This window comes from Gymnodraco acuticeps, unplaced genomic scaffold (assembly GCF_902827175.1).
Source record: "Gymnodraco acuticeps unplaced genomic scaffold, fGymAcu1.1, whole genome shotgun sequence".
NCBI lineage: Eukaryota > Metazoa > Chordata > Actinopteri > Perciformes > Bathydraconidae > Gymnodraco > Gymnodraco acuticeps.
In genome coordinates, this window is record NW_022989800.1 from 875079 (window position 1) to 899747 (window position 24669).

Below are 24669 nucleotides of genomic sequence, written 5' to 3' on the forward strand. Positions count from 1 at the left end.
TGAAACATGGGGGTGGAAACATCATGCTTTGGGGCTGTTTTTCTGCAAAGGGACCAGGACGACTGATCCGTGTAAAGGAAAGAATGAATGGGGCCATGTATCGTGAGATTTTGAGTGACAACCTCCTTCCATCAGCAAGGGCATTGCAGATGAAACGTGGCTGGGTCTTTCAGCATGACAATGATCCCAAACACACCGCCCGGGCAACGAAGGAGTGGCTTCGTAAGAAGCATTTCAAGGTCCTGGAGTGGCCTAGCCAGTCTCCAGATCTCAACCCCAGAGAAAATCTTTGGAGAGAGTTGAAAGTCTGTGTTGCCCAGCGACAGCCCCAAAACATCACTGCTCTAGAGGAGATCTGCATGGAGGAATGGGCCAAAATACCAGCAACAGTGTGTGAAAACCTTGTGAAGACTTACAGAAAACGTTTGACCTCTGTCATTGCCAACAAAGGGTATAAAACAAAGTATTGAGATTAACTTTTGTTATTGACCAAATACTTATTTTCCACCATCATTTGCAAATAAATTCTTTAAAAATCAGACAATGTGATTTTCTGGATTTTTTTTCCTCATTCTGTCTCTCATAGTTGAGGTATACCTAGGATGAAAATTACAGGCCTCTCTCATCTTTTTAAGTGGGAGAACTTGCACAATTGGTGGCTGACTAAATACTTTTTTGCCCCACTGTATAATGCTTTCAAATCTTGTTATAGCACTGTTTATGGTTAATTATAGTTATATAACTCATATTTTATAATGCTTTATAAAAATAATTACAGCATAGAGCATTTCATAATATATTATCAGGTCAATAATTCACCATTGTTGTTGGTGTATTATCACTAATTGTAATACTATATATATTGCAGTATAATCATTGTTATATATATATATATATGTATATATATATATATATATATATATATATATATATGTTATTCTAATTGCACAGTTTTGTTTTTGCATATATTTTAAGATATTTTGTATTGGTTACTTAAAGCTATGACCAGTAACTTCAAATATGATTAAAGTACAAAAAGTATTTGAGTTCTTACAGTACAGTACAAATATGATAATGCATGATGATTACAATCATATTGCATTTCAGAGAAGGGCAACGTCGCAGGTGTCCTTGATTGAATATATCTGCGATGTTTATACTGTTCCAAGTTACAGTAACTGGTAGAAATGACATTCCAGTGGTTGTGTCGGTGAAGCACAATGACCAACTTCTTCTGTGTTGTATTTGAAACTGCTTTGACTAACTCCACTTTGGTCTTGATGCTGTGAGGTGCCGGAGAGGATGCGCAGCGTGCTCCAGGCTGCTCTGGACCTCAGCACCAGCACCAAGCCTTTTGACAGCGTATCAGCAGCGCACCTCCTCCACCTGCTGCTCCCTCAGCCCCACCTCACAGAGGCTCTGCTGCACTGCGCCCAGGAGCAGGGCCTCCCCTTCCACCCCCCCTCACCCTTACCTAACGCGTCTGAGGCAGTCATCTTGGAGCTCAACACCCTGGCTGGTAAGATCAAGATGCATTGCCCGAATACATATCTGTGTGTTTTCACTGAATACAAAAAAAGAATAATATGTCTTTGTTCTTCTGTCCTCAGTGGTGCAGCTGTTGCTGTGCTGTCTGCAGTCGGAGGTTTCCAGGGCGGAGGCTTCTCTCTTGCAGGCAGCTGCTTCCTATCCTCTCTACGGCAGAGCCCACTGCATCACTGCTGTCCTGCAGCCTCTCAACTTCGAGTGAGCACACGAATCACAAACACATACACAACCTTATTCCGCAGCTTAGTTGAATACTCGATTCTGATTGGATGTTCTGCTATACAATTTGACTTACGGAGCCTACACACGGCGGCGTGCGTTGCCGCTTGGCGGTGGGCGTGTCTTGAGCTTGGGGAGTCAACGCGAGCAACGCGACCAACAACCAATCACATGAATGTCCCGCCCCGGACATACAAAGCAAAGCATTCATGCTACATCCATGCTGGCTAAATATACTGTCTATGCTTGCTAGCTGTCCATTCAAACGAAGTACACTGGATATAAACTCCCCAAACAGGCGAACACCTACCAGTTTCACCCACTGTCTCTGCCACCTCCCCCCATGCCTGGCTCCTCCGGTTTGTATCCCTGTATGTAAAGAGGGACTGGTCATATAGTACCGGGTGATTCCCTACCGCCACGATAATTTTCTCCTCCATTTTTTGACATATGGGAAATAACTGCGGTCTGGCTCTCCCAACATACACGCGCTTTGATTGGCTAGCGCTTGTACTGTCAGATTTGCATACGCGGGATTTGATTGGCTGACGCCTCCGTCGAAGCGGCAAAAGTAGAACATTGCTCTACTTTTGCAGCGAGCACCGCGAGAGAAGCTACGCTTTGCTCCCACAATGCAGTTCGGCGAATCGTGACGTCACCCCATTCAAAGTGAATGGGCAGAACGCACGCCGCCGTGTGTAGGGGCCGTTAGGGATAGCAGGCCTTTGCTGAGGGCGCTCTGAGCTTTCCTCCATCAGAAAACACTGTGGAATACTTTTAGAATATTCATTTTACATTACTGGAAAATGACATAAAAATAAACCAGCGCAAGATAAGTTAAGAGGTTAAGAGACTCAGAGAGCTGGACAATACACCAGCAGAAGACATACAGGAAGTAAACACCTACAGGAACACAGTATGGGCTCTCGTAGTATTAAAGACTGGTTCATGGAACAGACTCGGACAGTTACACAATCAGTGCTGCCGTCATTTTGAGTTACCGTTGTAGATTCTGATTGCTGTGCAGTAGAAAGGACAACTTTCTTAGCGTGTGCAATACGATTCCTTTTTAAATCATTAAAATCATGTTTAAATGAGTATGTTGAGTCAAATTATTGATGTATTCAATCAGTAGCTGTGTATTAAGCCGGATAACATGCCGTGAGCTGCTCATAATGGCAAAACAAACCCCTTCAGACTGATTGAAGACCCCTCTGCTCACCCTGTCAGTTACATACTTTATTGTTAAATGTTTGTGTGTGTTTAGGACTTTAATCCAGACGGAGCAGTGGAGGTGTGTGGTGTCGGAGCTGATCGCTGTGTGCTACAGGATGTCTGACGTGGTGTCCCCTGTAGTCCAGAGCTCCTCCCCAGAGGGACTCATTCCCATGGATACAGACTCAGGTAATCCCATCTCTCAGTCTGGCCTCAGATGATGCTGAGTTTCCACTTTAATATAGCATCTTTTTTGTGTGTGTTTGGACAGAGACGTCAGCGGGTCTGCAGAGGATCCTGCAGGAGATTCAGCCCAGAGACAGCAACGACTTCTTCACCAGCGCCAGAGAGCTGGACACACACACTGGAGATGATCAAACACAGACCACACACACACCGTCACTGAGCACAGGTGAGATAGAGATCATTGTACTGATTCCAGTTACATACAAATACCAGTAAATATACTGCACAAGGGAAAAGAGACAGGAACATGCTAGTGTGCTAAAGAAAACAGGTAGGTTGACCATTTTGTCAACATATTTAACAGTTGACCAGGCAATTGAGGTTTATTTAAGCATTTGCTTACGTTTCATTTTTCCGAAGATTCTTATTTTGTCTCAATTGGAGGGAAAACTCAAATGTTGCTTCTCCTAGGCCCTTTCTTAAGAGCCAATCCCACCGGCAAACATGCAGCAATATGCATTTAATAACCTCCCTAACCAGACACAATGCATTAGTATCACTATCGTTAGAACTGTGGACAAAGACCATGACAGATGCAGACAGTGTGCCGAGCCTGTATTTTTGCGATAGGGAGGGAAAGAGAAGTTGGAAGGTGAAATCAATAATGACAGATTTGAGTTTTTCTACTAAATGTTGGTCTCGATGTTTTGCTCTGTCAAATTTGGTGTTTAATGATGTCCTTGCTGTCTCTGTCTCAAAGGGATTTTACGAACACACATTATTCTTTTCTTTGCGGTCCATAGTGTCAGACTTCGTACACTCGCCCATCAACCTTTCTGCTTGTGAGTACAGTATTCCTAATGTCCTGATGGGGGTGGTGTTTGACCTCGTTTTTGTGTGGTATATTTATACAGAGCACAGTCCAATACTTCAATGAATCATATGAAATGATTACACAAGCCACTGTGATAAAGAAAGTCAAATGGCTCTGTGTAATGTGTGTTTCATAAACCACAAAAACTAGCACAAGACGTTACTCTGGACGTCTTCAGTTTCCATTGAAAACAACGCTTTGACATGGCATATTGCATAATAAAACAAACACATCTTTTAGTTGAAGTTATGAGGTAATAAAAGTGATCAAACTTTTTCCGTGTCACTTTCTGCATGTGTGTGTGACTGTGTGTGTGTGTGTGTGTGTGTTGACTTCAGGCGGGGAGGGCTACAGAGTGACAGCCCAGATGGTGCTGGTGTGCTGCTGGCGGAGCATGAAGGAAGTGGCCATGCTGCTGGGACAGCTGTGTCAGAGTCTGCCTCTGCACTGCGCCGACGACACACACGCTGGACTCATCACTGAAGAACAGGTGAGCTCCTGACATACCAAACACTCTCACAGAGCTGCTGTTGCCACATATACAGTAGCATCCAGCCCAGTGTGTGTGTGTGTGTTTGTGTGTGTTGAGCCTGAGATCTACTGTTGTGTGAATCTTTCAGTATCTAACAATTCGATTTAAAATGTATTCTGGATTCTTTTAATAGTGGTGGATGCAATCCAGTCCTCCGTACACTAAAAAGAATAATTGTATATAATAGTGATAAATGGTTATAATTATGGAGATTTCATTTAAATATGTTATATAAACTGAATGCAATAAAGTAAACACACAAAGGCAAACATACAAGGGCCCAATTATGCTTTTTGGGGCTTTCCCTTCCCTGTAGTGTGTTATATATATTGTTGTGCATTTGAATGGTTGTGCCTGAAATGCCTCCATTGGACTCCTTTGTTTACTTCCATAACATAGTGACATAACTATGTAACACTCGCGCTTCTATTGGCTATCGCGCCAACACATTGTACGTGATAGGCTAAAGATTGGGACATCGGTTGACCAATCACAACAGAGCCGGCCAGCTAACCAATCAGAGCAGACTGGGCTCTGGTTTCAGACAGAGGGTGAAAAGAGGTGCTGCAGCACAGGCAGTATGAGGAAATAAAGGGTTTTTTGAACATTACAGCATGGAGACACGTCTCAGTGGAGGAACAAAATACAAATATGAACCTGGAAATTAGCATAATAGGTCCCCTTTAAGACAAAATGTTGCGTTAATGCTAATTTGGTACAAAAACATTTTTACTAAAGCGCTGTTCGTATCACTGCACCCATTTACTTTGGATAAGCAATATATATTTCTACCCGATAATGTTGTAAAAATACTTGGCTGGATATTGTTATCTTGTATTCAGTATTTGTACAATAGGGATGTCACAATTCACTAGCTTAACACTGTCCTCATTTAAAGCAACATGTTGTGTCCACATGTGATGGATCTATATACAAATAGCTTATTTCATCACTGTCATCGTCAGATCCTGTCACATCAGGGCAACGACTCAGTTGTAGTGCCCTGGCCTCATGTTACTTCAAAAAATAAATCCACACAGTAATATGTTAAATTATGCTCTAAAATATAAAATAGCCCCAGCTCTGCTCCCTACAGTGTTGGTCGTGTTAGCTGCTTTGAAGTCACATTTTGGGAATAGGATGGCTAACAAGGCTAACCAAAGTATGACAGTTTGTGGCAGTTTGCTGCTAAGAAGCTAAGCTGGGCCCCCCACCATGACCATATCGAGGGATCTCATACAAAGACAATCAGACAGAAAAAACTGGCATGAGATTTGTTTATATCCACACACAAACCTAGTATTCCCTTTTTCTTTTAAAAGCGTCATTCATTTGACCGTATGTGTATATGTTCTGTTGCAAAGAATGATGTGAATGTGTGTGTGTGTGGTTGTGTGTTTGTGACACCACGCTGGGAGGCTCTTCAATTAGCATCCGCCCTTGTTAGCGTTGCGCTTTCATGTGAGGCCCGACCCTGCTGGTTTAACGGCCGCGACGCCCCTCCCTGTCCACTGCATTCTTTCCAAATCACTTCCACCACCAGCAAGAAAACACTGGGCGCTTTAAACAACACACACACACACACACACACACACACACACACACACACACACACACACACACACACACACACACACACACACACACACACACACACACACACACACACACACACACACACACAAAGACAGACAGACTCACACAGGAATACTTGAGTGCTTCAGCATGTGAACGTCCATAATAACAAGGGCACCAGACATAGGCTGTGTTTGTGTTTGCCTGCTGAGCATGTATTTACACTTCTCAGAGAGAAAGTAGAAAGTATCACACTGTACTGAATGTCTGTTTTGTGTGATGAAGAAATCAGGAATGTGTGCAAAGACAATCACTACACTGTTTACTAGAAGATAAGCAGCAGGCTGAGCATTGTATTGTTTTTCTTATTCATAAAATGGCTCTCACATTATTTCCTGTTTGTATTTGTAACGATATAAAAATAGCTTCAGAGCAGACTGGTTTCTGGTTTCAGACAGAGGGTGAAAAGAGGTGCTGCAGCACAGGCAGTATGAGCACAATAAAAACTCTTTTGAACATTAAAGAATGGAGACATGTCCCAGAAGAGGCACTAAATACAAATATGAACCTAATAATATTTCATTTCAGCCAAGTACCCCCTGAAAAAAACGCAAATACAGTATACGGTACAGTCTAGGAGTACGCCGCTGTACCATCATTGTGTGATTTACTAACAACAACCAAGTAACTACAAATTACTTCAATGCTACTTTTTCAAATGTTTTGAATCCATCACTAAATCTATGATAAAGCAATTGTCTGTCATCATGCAGTAAGACGAAGATCGCATTGTAATCGTATTAATACGTTGCACTCTCAATTTAATGAGAACAAATGGCCTACTTTTTGACTTCTCTTTCCATGTTCTCAGCTATATCGCTGCTACAGTTCAACCACAAATCCATATTTTACTCATTTTTGTCTGTCATTTAAACTGGCTTAAGTGCATGAATGTGAAACCCATAGGCCTCAGTGATGCACATTACACTTGTCAATGAGTTTTTCAGTTTCATGCTCCATAAAATGTCCTCAATTTGTTCATTATACCCTATGAAGCAGTTGGACACAATAATACGCTGAATGTAATCGGGCCCTATAAAACACTGTCAGTGTGGTTGTGACATCAGTATTGACTTCTTTCCTGCAGCGTCCTGCAGAGATAATTGACGGTGATATTATGGATGTCAGCTGTGGTAACTATGGCGATCGACTTTCCTACATAACCGATGATTTAATAAACCAGGACCACGTGGACGGGAGGAAACTCTGAACTTACTGCATTTCTATTTCTTTTACTTGTCATCGGTTCCACGCTCTGTGTAAGAATGTGCAAGAAGTGTGTGTGTTTATGTGTGTTCGCATTACCGTTCAGTGGGGTGATTCCAATAGTGTTTGGAAAGTTGGGTCTGGCGAGGCTTCTGCGGACACAGTCATTCTGCCCTACCACAGTGATGATGGGCAGACGTGTGTGTGTGTGTTAGAGTCCATAACACACAACATCTTCTGCGGCCCACAGCTAGCATCCTGTTTTACATCCTAGTTGGCCTGGCAACCGTGCAGATGTCTCTGTCACTGGGTAGCACCAAGGCAACAGGAATAGAGTGGTTCAGGAATGAGTCCTAAAACCCAGAAATCAGTTGCCGTTTTAAAACCTTCTCCTTACCTTGTTTACTAAGCCAACAGTTCTTTTTAGCAAGTTTTTGGTCAGATGTCTGAAGTTTTGTTCTACAACATACAGTTAACAGCCCACTCGTGAATGTCAGAAGCTTTTGGTCTTTTAAAAACAACAGTTGCTAACAAGTGTCTGAATAAAACTACTATTCGTCAACAACCAAACATTAGCTGCCATTAGCTTAGCGTGGTGACATAAACCAATTTGGAATTGTTAATTGTTAAGATTATTTTGCTGAACAAACCGTCTAATTACCATAAACGTTTGTTTGCCAAAGATCTTATTTTCTGCCATACTTCAGAAAGGAAAAATGGCATTGTTTTTTGTCAAGGCTAACTTCAGTGTAGGCCTAAAAAAAATACGTCATCACTGTACCTCTTATATCATCGGGTTAATTTCTCTCATGCGTCTCTGTTGGCATTCCAGAAGGCTCCATATGATGAATATCATCATTAGCAAGTCGTGATGTAATTAAGTAAAGAATCACTTCAGAGTGATACTGACAAAAGGTTCCCAACTGTGACATGCAATATGTTTCGAATAAGCCCTTGCCTACAAAAAGTCCTCATCACGGCATCACTCTACAATTGTGGGAGGGTGTAAATGGTTATATTTGATTTATTTATTTCATGACTTCATTCGTCTGTTGTTGACCATACAATTTAGGGACAACGGCTGAGATAAAAGGAAGGAAAAACACGTTGAAATCCTGAAAGGACAATAGTGTGTGTGTGTGTGTGTGTGTGTGTGTGTGTGTGTGTGTGTGTGTGTGTGTGTGTGTGTTGTACGAGTGGGACAGACCACCAGAGTGGCTGGTCAGCTGGATTTTGACAGCTTGGTTTTTTATTTGGCATAGCTCGGCCTGGGTCGGTTGGAGCCTTGGTTACACAGAGGTGACTAAGAGAGAAACACACACACACACACACACACACACACACACACACACACACACACACACACACACACACACACACACACACACACACACACACACACACACACACACACACACACACACACACACACACACACACACACACTGCTATGAACACAATAGGAATGCTTTGTATCTCATAGCTCTGTGTTTGCTTTCTAGTGCACAATATTTCGACCATTCTAAAAGTGAGTTTTATGGCCCCTAAGATAACTGTCTAAGGTTCTCACAGTGTAAAAAAGGATTGTTTATATTGTGTATTCTACTTCTAAAAATCTATAAAGATGGAGCATATTTCCCCCTAACTCCTTAAAAGGATGCAATTGACATCATGGTTTATCAATCCACCCTCATTGGACACAATTCTATCAGCGTGGCTGCAGATTTAAAAATGGGTTTACCTAAAAGCAATATACACATGTGTGTATGGTTGTATTTGCAAATGAAAAACTAGAAAGAGTATATTTATAATAACAAATAAAGATTGAGCAAAATGATAGTGATTCATACAAGATAGACCCTACATCTAATAATATGTGGGGTCTTTACAACTAAAGACAAACATAAGATAATTAGGTAGCAAATTAGAAGTGATATCAGGCACAACATCTATTCCCCTTGACCAATTTGACTTATCATAAGAGAAAATGCCCATATTTATAAAAATGTAAACATGTCTAGAAGTTTGCGTTGTTATAGCAGCACTCCGTACTTACTGTATTTTTTTTCTTGAAGAAACATTGACACTTGGATCTGTAACCCTCTGCTGTATTGGTTTAAAGAAACTCATCCACAACTTTTCCTGATGCGTGACTTGCTTCCAACAGGTGAAGGTTAATCAAGTCTTAAATAAGTGAATATGACTGAGTTGTATATATCAGAAAAATAACAGTTGCAAGTCATGATGAAATACATATACTTTAACTCCAATTAACTGTCAATACATTTCGTTTTACACATCGACATATTTACCAAACTTAGTCTAGAAAAGTTGATGAACCATTTATAGATCAGAGCTTCACAATTCAAATTGCAGCAACAACAACAGACACGATCTGAGCTGTCTGTCAGCCAGAAGTGAACTATTATGATCACGACCCCGAGCCATACACATATATGTAATTAGACTTGGGAAAACTTTCCTCTCTGCACAGTTTTTTCTGGGAAACAGGCACGTTTGCAAACAGGAAGTTGACGTCTAAATAAAGCCCCCCTGTAACCTCCCCCAGGAAGCTTGCTCGGCCCTTTTTAAACAGTTACACAGACGGGAACCTTCTGAAGGGGAGGCTTTAAATAGGCCCGGCTCGGCCCAGCTCAGCACCGCAGCGGTCTGAAGCCCGGCAGCCACGGGCCATCTAACGGTGACTGTCGCTGCCATTTTTACCCTGGTGAGGTCAGGCCTGTGCTGGGAGTCCACTCTGTCCACCAATGTGACAAGTCATTGGGCTTGGTATGGCTGTGGTTTACTTAAGGCTTAAGCCATACTTTGGTGTTAAAGTTAGTGCAATTTAAGTCTGCTGGGTCAGTCGAGTTTATTGACCAGTCATGTGGCCAGAAACAGGCTGCCTAAGCCCTACATTTTAGTTTATTCTTTTTTTTAAATTTCTTTTCTATTTTTGGTTTACACATTATTTTCCTTATTTTTTTCTGTTTTAGCACATTCTCCTTTCTTCAAATAAACCAACGTATTTGGTAAGAACATTTCAAGCAAATTGTCTTAATTTCCATATACTGGAACATCTCTTTGTGTCAGTCCGTGAAGCCATTGGGGCCCAAACAGACTTGACTTACAGACCAGACTGCCATGACGGAGCAGATTTGAGGCGGGGCTTAAAGTGCGCATGCTCTATGGGCCCAAAGATGCGAAATATCGCCACTCCGGATATTATTGTTCTTGATAGAAAGGCCATTTTGGCTTCATGTGCCAGTGAGCAACTTTCCGTATGAATGAACCAGACCCCACTTTCAACGCCGTATCAAGTTCTCTTTACACTACCATGTTATAAACTCCCTGTCACGCATCCTTGTTCTATCACCCAGTGACATCAGGGCTCCTGGCTGGGTGTTCCAGTGACTGGCTCCCGGTTCATCTGCGGGTCTCCGTCTGTGTATGTTTAGATGTTGTGTCTAACCCCACATCCCCTAAGGGGCTGTTTTGGGGATTTTTTTCTTCTGCATCTGGGCCGTGCCACCCCTCCCTTTGCCCTCCATGCCACCCCTGACTAAGACGAGGCTTGGCCGCCTCTGTGGTGGCGGTGATACCACAGCCCAAATGACAGGGCACTGAAGCTCTGTGTCCGCCTCGCCCTGCCGCCTCACCTGCAACACACTCACCAGTTTACACACTGAGTTGTGTATGTGTGTGTGTATAGTTAGAATAATGTCGCTAACACTGTTACTAACGTGATGGTTTTACTGACAGTGGCCATTATGTGGATGTCTCAGCATCCTTTTTTGAACACACTTGTCACGCTACTGACATGCCGCTCTCACGCTTGACATGCTCGATGCTTACTGGCTGAAAACTTAAGTTGTGTCTCTAAAACACGAGTGTCTCCGGGGCTACAGCTTCACTTCTCTTGCCAAATAGAGAAAAGGCCATAGTGGGATTAGATGATGCAGTTCTTCTGAGTATCTTTTACACACACCACTGCTCTGCTTTTAGTTGGAATTTAGGAGTTGGAGACAATGAACCATTTGATGTCTTAATGACTAAGCTGCTAAGGGAAGTTGTTCACTTTTACTACTGTATGCATTTGACTGACCATGAATGGAATGAGGTCATTTACAGGGGTGGGGATTTTTTTTGTTGCCAATGCATTAAGTTTATTGCATGTGTTTAGATTGAATTGCTTGACTTTACAAAATGATTCACACACTAACTCAAAGGCTACAAAGAGTGGTTTATTTGAGATGTTACTGCTTTATTTTCATTGTACTAGTGGAATAATTCTCACAAAAAATATGTCGTGATTTTTTAACAGGAAGCATGCATATACTCATGGACAGGAGGCTTGTGATGGCACAGGATGTACACATTAAGGGCTAGCTCAGGAGAGCCTCTTGTCCATAAGTAGGATCATGCTTTCTTTTGGCCCTTCAAACACGATAAGCCGATGCTGTCTAGTTTCAATATGGTGGAGACAAGGCAGATATTTCAAGGCGAATATCTCTATTATTCCTCTGCAACTCACACCTAAACACTACAAATGTATGCATCACACTACAGGTACAGTAAGAGGTAATGTATTTAGATGTTTGGGTAAAATGCCCCTTGGATGCTTTATATCTCTATAAGAAGAGCATATTTTATGTATCCCCGAGGGTAAATTGGACTGGACCTATACACGGTATAGTTGTCAGAGCAAACAGGCTGCAGGTGTTTTGGTTGCCAGAGCAGTTGGGGGTTTGGTGCCTTATTCAAGGGCACCTCAGAAATGCCTGGACAGTGCACTTGTTGCCAATAAAGACAACAAACAAATGACAAACACTACAATTCGCGTTCTTGACCTTTATTGATACAATGCTCACTTCCTGCACGTTTCTAATGTTCATGTGGGGAGGAACCTTACATGTCATATCATCATTTTAACTGCTGTTATTTCATATAAATGGACACATCCATTTCTATTGGAGAATAGAGTCACACAACACACACACACACTTGGACAGTGTTGCTCTTGTTGTAGTTGAGTTTCTGATTCCCTCTCTGTGTCTCTGTTACAGGTGGAGGGGGTCGGTCTGTACTTCCGTCGGCAGCTCCTGCAGTCCCGTCATCGTGGCGCCTTTGAACTGGCTTATGTGGGCTTTGTACGCCTCACCGAGATGCTCTGCAGGTGTGTGTGTGTGTGTGTGTGTGTGTGTGTGTGTGTGTGTGTTCACATTGCGGGCAAAGGGCTGAAAGGTAATACCGCTGAATGGCTGAGGGCATTAGCCCCCATCATGACGGAGTGTCAGTGTGCCTTGTTATTAGCACGTAGGCGGGTCCTGTCAGTATCACTCTTCAGGGATAATTGACTTAATTACGTCAAGACTTTGTAATAGGTGTTATTCATCATACGGAGCTCTCTGGACGGCCAACAGACGCACGGCATGAGAACAATTAACCAGCTGATAAAATAGAGTGGTACAGCGATGACAAACTTTTTGTAGTTAGCATCGCAAGGACTCCCTTGACTAAAAACTCTGGGATTTTTGTCATTGGATTTTAGAATATTGCAGGAAATAAGACCCTGAAATAAACACACATTTATGATACTGACATGTTTCGTTCAGCAGGGTAATCTCCATACAGTATATTGACACCACTTTTTAACATGAATGCAATTGCAAGAAGTAAAAAGCTTACGCTACGCATTACCTCAAGTTTTGTTTCCTTTATACTGATATCGGTATCGGTATACTAGGTATCGTACATGCCAAAGTATAGTAGTATTCGTAAACTAGTCTTTTTGTGACATCACTATTTAGGCCAGGACAGGCTAACTGTTTTGTGCTAGGCTAATTTAGCCAGCACACAGGCCGTGGCTTCATAATTGTTGAACACAGATCAGATTGATATTAATAATCTTATCAGAATCTTGGGAAACTCCTTTAACTACTTGTAATTTTGTAATATTCAGTCAGATTTATTGGTTTGTGTGTGGAAAAAGAACACCGTAAAACACTAATATTTCATTATTTCATTTCCACATTAAACGTGACTTTAGTCTCATACACATTCCAATTCACACTCCCCATCCATGTGCTATTGATGGAAAGAATCCTACTACTATCTTCCTGAGGGAAAGAGAAAAAAAAAAATGGACAACAACATGAAAGAATTTCACTCTCCCGCCTCTACCTCCCTGTTTCTCCCTCCTCACCGCCAAGTTGTGGAAGATGTCTTCGGCCCCGCGGCAGGTGACGAACCACAAAACCGTCACAGCCACACGTGTTGACTTTGAACCACCCAGCGCTGAGCAGTTAAAACAGAACTCTCTTGTTTTGTTGTCCAACAGAAACCAGTCTGGCGGTGTGTTGTGAAACGAGACGACATTCTGGTGGTTGTGTGGAGGAGCACAGGCAGTGTGTGTGTCCTGCTCCGGGCATGTGTGGATGTGAGTGTGTTGTTTTCAGGAGGGGAAGAGCAGTGTGTGCTCGGTATGCAGGCCGTGTGCTGGGTTATGGGGTGTTGATTGCGGGGTGCTTAACTGTGGCCCGTTTGATGCTCTGCCTCGAGATCTGGCTCTAATGTGTTCCACTCTCACTGCGTGTCTTGTTCTCACTTTATCTTCATTTAACTTTTCTGCATTTGACCCATCCTAGTGTTAGGAGCAGTGGGCTGCCATTATGTACTGCGCAGGGAACATTACTTTTTAAAACCATTTACTATTAGTTTTAGATAACTATTCTAACCATTTATCCATGACTTTGAGCTGTTTCCACCAGTGATTTGTGACTCTACAGAAGTACCCTGTGGGGTAAAGTACCCCTTGTTGTAAATAACTGGTTTACAGTTTATTCCTATTGTTTGTCAATGGGGAAGTCTCTTGTGTGTGTGTGGCGTCCCTGTCTGAAGTCTGTTGTGTGTGTGTGATGAAGTACACATGAAGTGCCCTGGAGTGTGTGTGGCAGCGCAGCCCCCCTCGCTCTTTCCTCCACGTTGGATTGTTTTACTTTGTCCTCTCTGCTCCACTGACTCTCTAAACAGCTGCTTCCTACAGAACAGCGCAGAGCTGTTTCTGGCAGGTGTGGCTGTGTGTTGGCCAGACCTGCTTCTGAGCTTTGTCTTTAAGATGCCATAGAGTAACAGTGGAAATGTGTAACAAAGTTCACAGCAGGGATTGAATACGTGATGGTAACATCAGAATCGGGAAACTTCTGTCTGAAAGCTAATCAAGTGAATTGCAATGCCTTTCATAATGAATCTGACACTTTCTAAACTGAAGCATTCTTTTTATGGAAACCTCTTGTTAGCTCTATCTATACGTTTACTGGGAGACAAATGATCCACAATGCTCTCCTCTGTAAACCAAAATGACCAGGTGAATAAAACTGGTAAAAACACAAAAAAAGCAGTTTTACTTTAAAGATGTGTGTTTCTCCGACACTGCTTAGTGGACGGACAAAGTTCCTGAAGAGCTGCAAGCCAAACTGTTGCTAACGTTAGCTCAGCTTGTTTTTTTATAATTTAAGATTCAAACGTGAACTAAAAATCTTCATCCAGTTAACAACAAGCTTCTGGCAGAGAACCTGAACGCTATGCACAAACCACTACAGGTGACCATATGAAGCCGTTAAAGACCGTCAATCAAATTATGTTTATTTCTGTTTCTGGTCATCTAACAAAGTAACATTATAATTCAGACATTTTACATTATATATTTAAAAAAGGCACTCGTGTATGATAATGCACAAAATAATAGCTTAAAACTGCTACCATGGCTCAATTTCTTTTATTGAATAAGTCTATTCATAACCTGAATAACCCAGGGGGCGCAGTTTTACCATTCTTAAATTCCATTCTAATTCTTACTAGATACGAACCATGGAGGATTAAAATATAACGCATGCATTTCAGCGTGTCACTTTAACTATCGCGGGCCGCCAGAAACATTTCCGAGGGCCGCCATTGGCCCGCGGGCCGCACTTTGAGAACCCCTGTTCTAATGTGATCATTAAGACAAAAACATTTTGAATGCAAGTATGTGTAAAATGACTCTCTTGTGTGCTTCTGTGTGTCAGGAGTGGGAGTCCGGCCCTGCAGCAGCTCCCGGCCCGCTGGCTCTCGGAGGTTCTGGAGGAGGTTAGATCCAGCGACCCGTCGTCAAAGCTGTGTGCCACACGACGCAGCGCGGGGATACCCTTCTACATCCAGGTGGGTAAACATGGTGTAAGCTTCACAACTGGGGGAAGTATCTGCGCTTTGAAAGTGAACTCACGCTGTGGATTTTGAAGAGCTGCAAGGGGATATCGTTTTTTTGTAAACACTTCAGAACGCAGGAGATGCAGACTCTGGTCAGTGGAAAGCACATTGCTCTGATTCAGTCTCTTCAGAGTGTGTAGGACTGACGGTCACATTGGTTTGCTCTCCGTTGGTGAATCTAACCATCTGCACACAGTGATGCTTTGTTGCGGTTAGTGATCTTGTGGTGATGTTTAATTTCTTGGTTGCTGCCTGATTTGTTACTAGGCCTGTGACATTAAAGAGGCTCTATGCATTGCGGGGTTTTCTATTTCCTGCAGTGTGTTCTATAGATTTGTGTGCATGTAAATCAAATCAAATCAAGTTTTATTTATATAGCACATTTATAAACGATTTTTGGTCGAGCCAAAGTGCTGTACTAAAATTAGCCTACAGTAGAGACACTTTACAGCAAATACAACAGCACAGATTGTTCAGAATATCAGTATGAGAAAAAACGACACCCGCTATCCTTAGACCCTCACATCGTACAAGGAAAAACTTCCAGAGAAAAAAATGTAAATGATCTGCAGAGGCTACAATCCCAATGTTCATGCCAGAGGGGGTTTCTCTCCCACACACTCCCCCCCCCCCTGCATGAAACGCCTCCATTGGACTCCTTTGTTTACTATCGTCACACAGTGACATCACAATATAGCAGTAGCGCCTCTATTGGCTATCGCTAAAACACATTGTACATGATAGGCTATGGGGCGTGACATTTCTGACACATCTCTAGGCAGTTGACCAATCACAACAGAGCTGGCCAGCTAACCAATCAGAGCAGACTGGGCTCTGGTTTCAGACAGAGGGTGAAAAGACAGGCAGTATGAGAACAAGAAAGAGCTTTTTGAACTTTACAGCATGGAGACATGTCCCAGTAGACGACTAAATACGAACCTGAACATTAGAAAAATATAGTGTTGCCAGCTTTATGTTTATTATGTTGTCTCTGGATTTAAGAGAAATTCTTATCCAGTCTGAACTGTAACATGAGAAGTTTTGTAATATAAATACTGTTTGTGTGTGTTCCTGTTTACTTCTAAAAGAAGTGCAATCAACGGTTCTTGGCATGCCACTGGTGCACTCATGCTGGAAGTACATGGAGTTTCTTAATCCATCTGCCTTCTTTTCTCACACACACACACACACACACACACACACACACACACACACACACACACACACACACACACACACACACACACACACACACACACACACACACACACACACACACACACTGTCCTTTGCTTGAGCCCCTCATAGTAGTCACCAGTCCCGCTCACATCTAACAATGTGTTGTAATCTGTGACTACCTCAACACTCCACTGACTCAGACTGTTGTTCAGCTGCTGCTCCCCCCCCCCCCCCCCCCCTCCTCTGATTACTGATATTAAAGTAGACGTGAGTTCATGTTTTATCATAGCAGTCATTTCAGAGCTGGGCGGCTCTTTCTAGTGGTTAACGGCACGATGGCGGCACCGCTGACATCACTGACCCTTCTGCTTAGCCAGATTTGGGCTCTTGATTTTGAAAAGTCTGTACCTTTCTGAAACTTGGAAACTTCAGCAACACGCATTCTGGATTATTTCTGAAACATTATGCAATTAATAATCAAGTGTATTAGTGTATTGCCAAGTAGGTTCGCTAATACAGGGAATTTGCTCTGATGTGTAATACATCAACACAGCAAGAGGGATTAAGTTGAAAATAAGAGCAACAATATAACTATTTAAAGCTGTTTTTAAAAACACAAATACAATAAATAAGTATTACAAATAAATATTAAACAAGTAAGAAAAAAGGTAGATGACAAAATAAAAATAAAATATCTTCTGTAAATCAGAATTTAAATTTGCAGACTTGTTAAGAGTTTCTCTGCTTGATAAAAACCTTAAACATCCCTGTTGTCTAGCTGGAAATATTGCAAAGTAAAGAAGAAGAGTAGTAAAGCAGAACACAGAAAAGTACTCAGATATTGTACTTAAAGGTGGGGTAGGTAAGTTTGAGAAACCGGCTCGAGATACACTTTTTGTTATATTCCATGGAATGCTCTTAACATCCCGATAGCAATGAATATCTGAAGTGCTTTGACAACAAATCTATTCAAAATCTGTGGAAGCCGTAGTACTGTAAAAAGCACGACCAATCATTTTAGCCGGCCCGGCTAAAATAACTGGATGGCCTACCTGCCTGTACACACATTTATCTCGTGCCCTCATTGGTCATGTGCGCGTTCGTGTGTGTTGGAGGAGGGGCTCTGTGAGGAAGTAGTAGATTTTTTCCGTCTGTGTATTTTCAAATTCTAGCGCACTCGAGCTGGTTTCTCCAAAATGTGTAGGAATATTACAAGTAAAAGTCCTGCATTCAAAAGGTTACTCAGGTAAAAGTACAGAAGTATTCTCATCAAAATATAGTGAAAGTAGCGACAGTAAAAGTAGTCATTGTGCAGATTGGTGCATTTCAGAATAATATATATGATATGTTTTATAATGATTGATCATGAAAGTGTTCTCAAAGCTGGTAAAGGAGCAGCTAGTTTGAATGACTTTGTATACTGCAGGGTAGCTTGTGAATTTACTCCAGGTGGAACTAAAGTCTGATTCAACACTTGATTATATTTCACATCATTCATCCACATCTGTGAAGTAACTAAAGGTATTAAATACATGTAGTGGAGTAAAAGTTCAAAGCAGCATAAAATGGAAATACTCAATTAAAGTACAAATATCTCAAAATTGTACCTAAGTACAATACTTGAGTAAATGCACTTGGTTACTTCCCACCTCTGGAAAACCCATATGGGGGATTTAAGAGGGGGGTGAAGGGGACAGAAGATAACAGGGAGGGAGAGAGGAAAGCGTTTGTGGAGAAGCAGGATTTGAACTTGGCGGAGCGTCGGCTGCATTCCTTCACACAGAGAGACGGAGTGAGATCCGGGAAACCTTCCTCCACCCGAGAGTTCATCAGATCCAGACTGTGCCTCCTCCTGCTCCATCTCCTGCATCCCTCCCAGGCCTAACCATAACCCAGGCCAGACACACAGCTGGCTCCCATCACCCCCCCTCACAGACTCCTCTCACACAGCAGCCAACTGCTGTCACCTTCTCCTGCCACATTCTCAACTCCCGGCCGGCACATCCAGATGATGTCATTCAGTGGAGCCTTTAGCATAAGCAAACTTATGTAATCATATAGTTGTGACTTTATGTCATAAAATACCACTGATGGGCCTGATTCAGTTGAGATTAGAGGTCTACTCTTTAAGTTAAGAACAAAAGTAAGAAGTAACTTAAAGTATTGAGGCTAATGGGAATACAAATATAAATGAATGGCAAACCATACAGTACATTGTAATAACTGTTAACAAGGGGTTTATCACTTTATGTAACATTGCTCAAACTGCTTACTGTCATAAAAAAAGACAATTATATCCTCAAGTAAAACAAAACTTAGAGTTCACGGAATTGTGTAGTTCTTTGTGTTTAATAAAAGGGAATGGCACTTAAATCTCAAAATAAATATGTATTCCACTTCAGGCATCATTGGCTGAAGACTTCATGCAAATCTCAGAATTGCATTGTTGGTAAAAGAGCACCAGATTTTGACAAGGAAAGACAATGCAATGATGCTCTGCTTTATCGTTTTGAAAATTCAGGAGTGTTACACGGTAATTACTGAAAATATTGTGTTTTAATGTGTTTCTTTTGCCCTCTGCAGGCCCTGCTCTCCTCTGAGCCCAAGTTGTCCAGTTGCAGTCTGCTGAAACTGACCATGAGAGAACTGATTGCTCTGGCCATGCCCTCCACCAACAGGACCACCGACAGCTCCACCGTGCCTCAGGTCTGACCCCCCCCCCCCCTTCCCCCAGCAGCTCATGCATGAGTCCTTTGTCTGGTCCGGTCTTACCTGGGAAAAAATGCTGCTGTGACTGATTTAAGATCTTTTAATCCCTCATACACTTTGACCTACTCTTAGGTTCCTTTAACCTGTTAAGGGGCTACGGAGCTTAACAGGCTTTTTTGTTCACAAAACTGTGTCTCAGGGCTTCTTAAAATTTAGTAAACTATGAATGTGTCATACTCACTTAACGGGAAGAAACTAAGCTAACTGACGATATGAACAATTTTCTACCGAAACAAAACACAAGTCTCACAAGAAGCGTCTAAATGAGCCCTGAGCGAAAAAATGCTGACGCACTTAGTACAGAACTCTAGGTATAAATCGATCGTTATACTTATTGGATCTGCACAAACGAGCTTTGCTAGCAAGCTGAGATTACACAGATTCTATAGATATAAGTATCATTCACTGAGCGATCAGAACTCGCGACAGGGGAAGCAAAACCAGACAACACACGACGTAGCTTTAGGTAGCAAAACACGGAGATATGCTCACCTTAGCTGTTATTCTGATCAAAAGTCGTGTTCAATGGCATTAAAACGAGAAAAACGCGGCTGAAGGTTAATCCATAGGTTAATCCATAGGTTAATCCATAGGTTAATCCAATGTGTCTGTCACTTTGAAAAAATTATTGATAATCCATAATTCAATTTTGATGTTTTCATATTAGCTGCTAATGATAGCTTCCAGAGTGTATGGCAGCTTGATGTTGTTTTTTTTGGACAGACACAATAATTTAAAGTTTTTGACGATGTTCAATCTGAATCTACTTTAAAATCAAAACATCTATATTGATTCTGACTCTTCTACATCCAACTCACAGGTGTATCATTGCTTTGAGAAAAACGATTATTACTTTAACCCTGTTAGAAGGGAAGATATGGTCATTTGTTCTGGAAATGTTATTTTTGAGCCTGAGACCTGAAAAACAGGCCCGGGGCTCAACAGGTCAACATGTTCTGTAACCAAATAGCATGGAAACAAGATTACAATTTTAAATCAAGTGGTGCTTTCAAGATACTGTTGAATATTGGTTAAATGATCCGTTTACCTCTCCACAGGTCCACGCTCTGAACATCCTCAGGGCTCTGTACCGGGACACCCGTCTGGGGGAGAACATCATTCCCTTCGTCTCAGACGGAATGCAGGCTGCTGTTCTGGGCTTCACCTCTCCTGTTTGGGCAGTGAGTTTCCACTTCCAATTTAACATTATCACAGAATATCCACTATTACGTCTTTTGGCTGTGTTGAGTCAAATCATGCTGCACTGATTTGTGTTTCCATTATAAGTTTTAGCGCGCCAAGTTGTGCGGACTCTAAGCAGGTTTAGGGACATCTTGCCAGCTTCTGATAAAACCCGCGACCACCCACCTTCTCACCTGTAGTCAATTATTTTGGCTGATATTCTAAGTGCAATATGATTCAAGATATGTTCTTATTGACTTTTGAAGCGGATCTGTACCAAAAGTCTCTATTTATAGAACACAATATCAAGGCTCTAAAGCCCCACAATACTTCATTCATTATGGTGTTTGAACACATATTTACCTTTAAGAAATATAAGCCCATATTGCGATCTCGATAACGTTTCATAATTGTCTTTTTATAAGAGTAATGTTGAATTACTGCCAATAAAAAACCCCTGCATTTTCGTGATATGCTTCTACATTATAAGATATTTCAGGTTACAAGCAAGGGACTATTTTGAAGAATTGAAATGGTATCAATACACTGAATTAGCAGAGCATTTATTTTCTTCAATTAAAGTCCAGTAAGAATTAAAGTCAACAACAACAAGTCTACTTGTTCTGCAGGGAGAAGTCATATGACACAATGTAAATACATACAATTAAGACATACTAAAAAAACAGATAAAGACACACAAAAAAAAAGTGGAATTTAAATGTCATGATCTACCATTTAACAGCCGCTCCTTGTTTATAGAGAAGGGGCTTAGACTGGATTCACTTAGCCATTCACGCATACACTCCCTCTTCCTGTCTCATATCCTCCCTTGACTTTTCCCCTTGTGTGTTCCCCAGGTGAGGAACTCCTCCACTCTGCTCTTCAGCACTCTGATCACGAGGATCTTCGGAGTGAAGAAGGGGAAGGACGAGCACTCGAAAAAGAACAGGTCTGCTGCTTCTCCCTCTCTCAAACCGCTCCACCATTACAATGGGATTCTCCCCATGAATACAAACGACATCATAGCCAGTGGTTATCAGACATGTATTTGCAACAAAGGTCAAATAGGCAAAATGAATAGTGCAACAAAAGTTCTTAGCAACAAGAAATTAGGATTTGGCTCTTATGAAACATGAAATACCTTGAGGTGATTCCACTTTTATACAGTGTAGTGTAACTTGTGTCAAAGATGAAGTTACTTTAGTTTTTTGAATGGTGCATTTCAGACCAGTGCTATAAATAATCATTAACACACAAGAGGAAATGAAATGGACAAACAGAAAGGTAGACTGTTCACAAAAGAGATATACGGTTGTTAAAATGGACTTTGTAAATACAGTTGATGTTGCAGAAGTATAATATTCACATTTTAAACGACCTCTGGAAAGACTTTGGTTAAAGTTTGGTAAGCAAGTCATCTTGAACTGTAAATGAAACTGTCATTTCTTGTCGTTTTAAGAAATAAAATAGTTTAGAAACGCAGGACTGCATAGCAAAAGATGTACACAAATGATATATTTGTGTTTGCATCAAAACAAAAAAAGCAACCGTAAATCATTTGAAGCCATGGTAATACAAAGTCATGCATTAAATGGTGGTTGTTTGACCACTGGGGGACACTGTTGTAACACCACTTTGCCCAAATTCACATTTGACTCAAAGCCACTGCTCATGAGTGTCTGTGGAGCTGATCTTCTCCTCTGCTGCTGTAACAACACAAAGGGAGGGACATCTGAGTCACAGGGCAACTTTGAGAAACAACAATAGTTGTGCAAATGAGGTTTAAGTGTAGAGGGTTATGAACTGTTGAGGGTTGTTTGACAAATGTGGTTTGTGTTTTAGATATCTCAAACAGCAAACAATTTGACCATTTTATTTTTAGAAAACCATGTTTGTTGCCAGGAGCTCAAGAAATCCTAAATGTTGTTAAAAATGTTACATTTTTCCAACATTACTGTGCATTACCAAATAACTGATATTGAAAAGTCTCTGACATACTCCTTTTTTTCTTCTTCTAGTGAGCATATGTTTGCATGCTTATACGCAGATGGTGAACATAGTAAACATTCTATGCTCCTAACACTAGTATGTTAGCATGCTGACGTTGACATTCAGCTGGTTTGAGAAAGAGACACACTCTCTCAGAGATGCATACATGTTAGGGGGCAAGTTCAGACCATCTAGAAATGTAATGAATGCTATAAAAAAAACATCAACTTGGTGGTCATTTGTTAAGATGAACCTTTATATATACAGCCTATGAGATTAACACACTGAAGAACCATTTTGCCACAGAGTTATTAAAACATGTAATGGAAAATATTCCATTTGCTTTGTCGAGGGAACTAGAGATGTGCTGACTTTCAGATTTGCCTACAAAAACATCCTCCAAGCAGCACTCTATTTGGACATATGAATATGCAATAGCCCTGTGTACCTGAACTTATAGTAAATACATCAGACAAGTTCCATCTTGTATCCAGCAACAAGCATAATGTACATGTACTACGATAGTTGTAATGAGGTCTATATTGAGCTCAGAGGTGAGTTGTTGAGCAACAGATCATCCTTGGTGAAGTTTCACACGACTCGGACCCTTTTCCAGGAAGTGGTCTGGTTCCCTTTGTTGTGTTTCTATTGGCTGCTGAAGGCCTCCTAACCAAGCCAAGGCTGCTGCTGTTTATCATGTCTGTTTTCACTTGTGTTTTCAGTCTGCTGTGTTTCCCTTTGTGCTGCTGTCACTTATTTCCACTCTTCTTGCCTGCTCCTCTCTTCATTATAACTTTGGCAGGGTGCGTGAGCTCTGATAAGCAGAGAAAGGCTTTGCAACAGTGCCCTTGTAGCATGTTTGTTGTCATGGCAGTAAATGTTATTGTTTCGACCTGGAACACAGAAGTGTGCGTGCAGGAGCCACAAAGCTGCAACTCATTCTTAACCGTGGACGTCTGTCTTTTCCTTCGGCTGTAATTCTGGTTTCTGCCATTACCACGATGTTACGGTTGTGATGTCCAGCAGCGGAAAACGCTTTGTGACAGCTTGTCCACTTTGATACATGGCCGTGTGTTCATAAGAAGCCTTTTTGGAGCATGAATAGTTCCCTTATGCACTAACTAGTTGATTTGCAGCAGTTTGTGCATCTGGGAAGTCTTGCTGTGTATTTGACATAGTTACATGGTTCCAGGCATATTGTCTGCTGTTGGATTATCGTTCTACTCAGCTCACACTCCTCCGCTCCATCGCGGTGCATCCATGTTGATCTGATATCGTTTATGAGATACATGTAATGGATTGCTCTCTGCATTCCGACCTCCAAGCTGTATCTACCTCCTGCTTCAGCTCCTCACTTTGCGCTATCGTACATGCAAACATCTCCATATTTACATTACCTTGGTGTTTTGAATACAAATAGAATGGGAAAGCTACACTCTCAGAACTTATAACGATTGCATTTCAGAAGTCTAAATCAAGGCTAAAAGAATCAAATCCAAGTCGAGTGTTGGGCTCTCCCGTTCTTCTTCTTATTAACTTAAGCAACCAATACAGCACTCTTTAGAAGTCAAAGTCCTACAGAAAGTCAAAGTAGTATCATCAAACGGTGGTGATAAAGGAACACATGTTTAAGTAGAGCAAAGGGATGTCTGTCTTTGATAAATCAATATATACATTAATAACATCTTTATACGATGAATCATGAGCTATTTTTAACCCCACCTTACTTTAGGTTTAGTAGTTTGGTTCATAATTGAAATTGGGCTAAAGGCACACAGCACATTAAGAGTGTATTCTGCTTTTGGACTCTTATTTATTGTGAAATATTGGATTGCTGTACCTCTTTGGTGTCTGGAAGTTATTTAAAACCATCTGAGACGGGTGGAAT

General features: G+C 41.5%; 1 protein-coding gene across 5 annotated transcripts in view; it reads left to right on the forward strand.

The window, feature by feature from the left end:
- The window catches only part of thada (THADA armadillo repeat containing), a 137936-nt gene that overhangs the window by 11296 nt on the left and 101971 nt on the right, over window positions 1-24669 (forward strand). For all 5 annotated transcript variants that reach the window (XM_034224981.1, XM_034224998.1, XM_034224995.1 and 2 more), the window contains exons 17-27: window positions 1291-1519; window positions 1611-1746; window positions 3035-3171; window positions 3254-3394; window positions 3972-4010; window positions 4381-4532; window positions 12482-12591; window positions 15482-15614; window positions 19425-19547; window positions 20669-20791; window positions 21650-21741. In XM_034224981.1, the coding sequence (XP_034080872.1) occupies window positions 1291-1519; window positions 1611-1746; window positions 3035-3171; window positions 3254-3394; window positions 3972-4010; window positions 4381-4532; window positions 12482-12591; window positions 15482-15614; window positions 19425-19547; window positions 20669-20791; window positions 21650-21741 (1415 nt within the window). The remainder of the gene's footprint in view (window positions 1-1290; window positions 1520-1610; window positions 1747-3034; window positions 3172-3253; window positions 3395-3971; window positions 4011-4380; window positions 4533-12481; window positions 12592-15481; window positions 15615-19424; window positions 19548-20668; window positions 20792-21649; window positions 21742-24669) is intronic.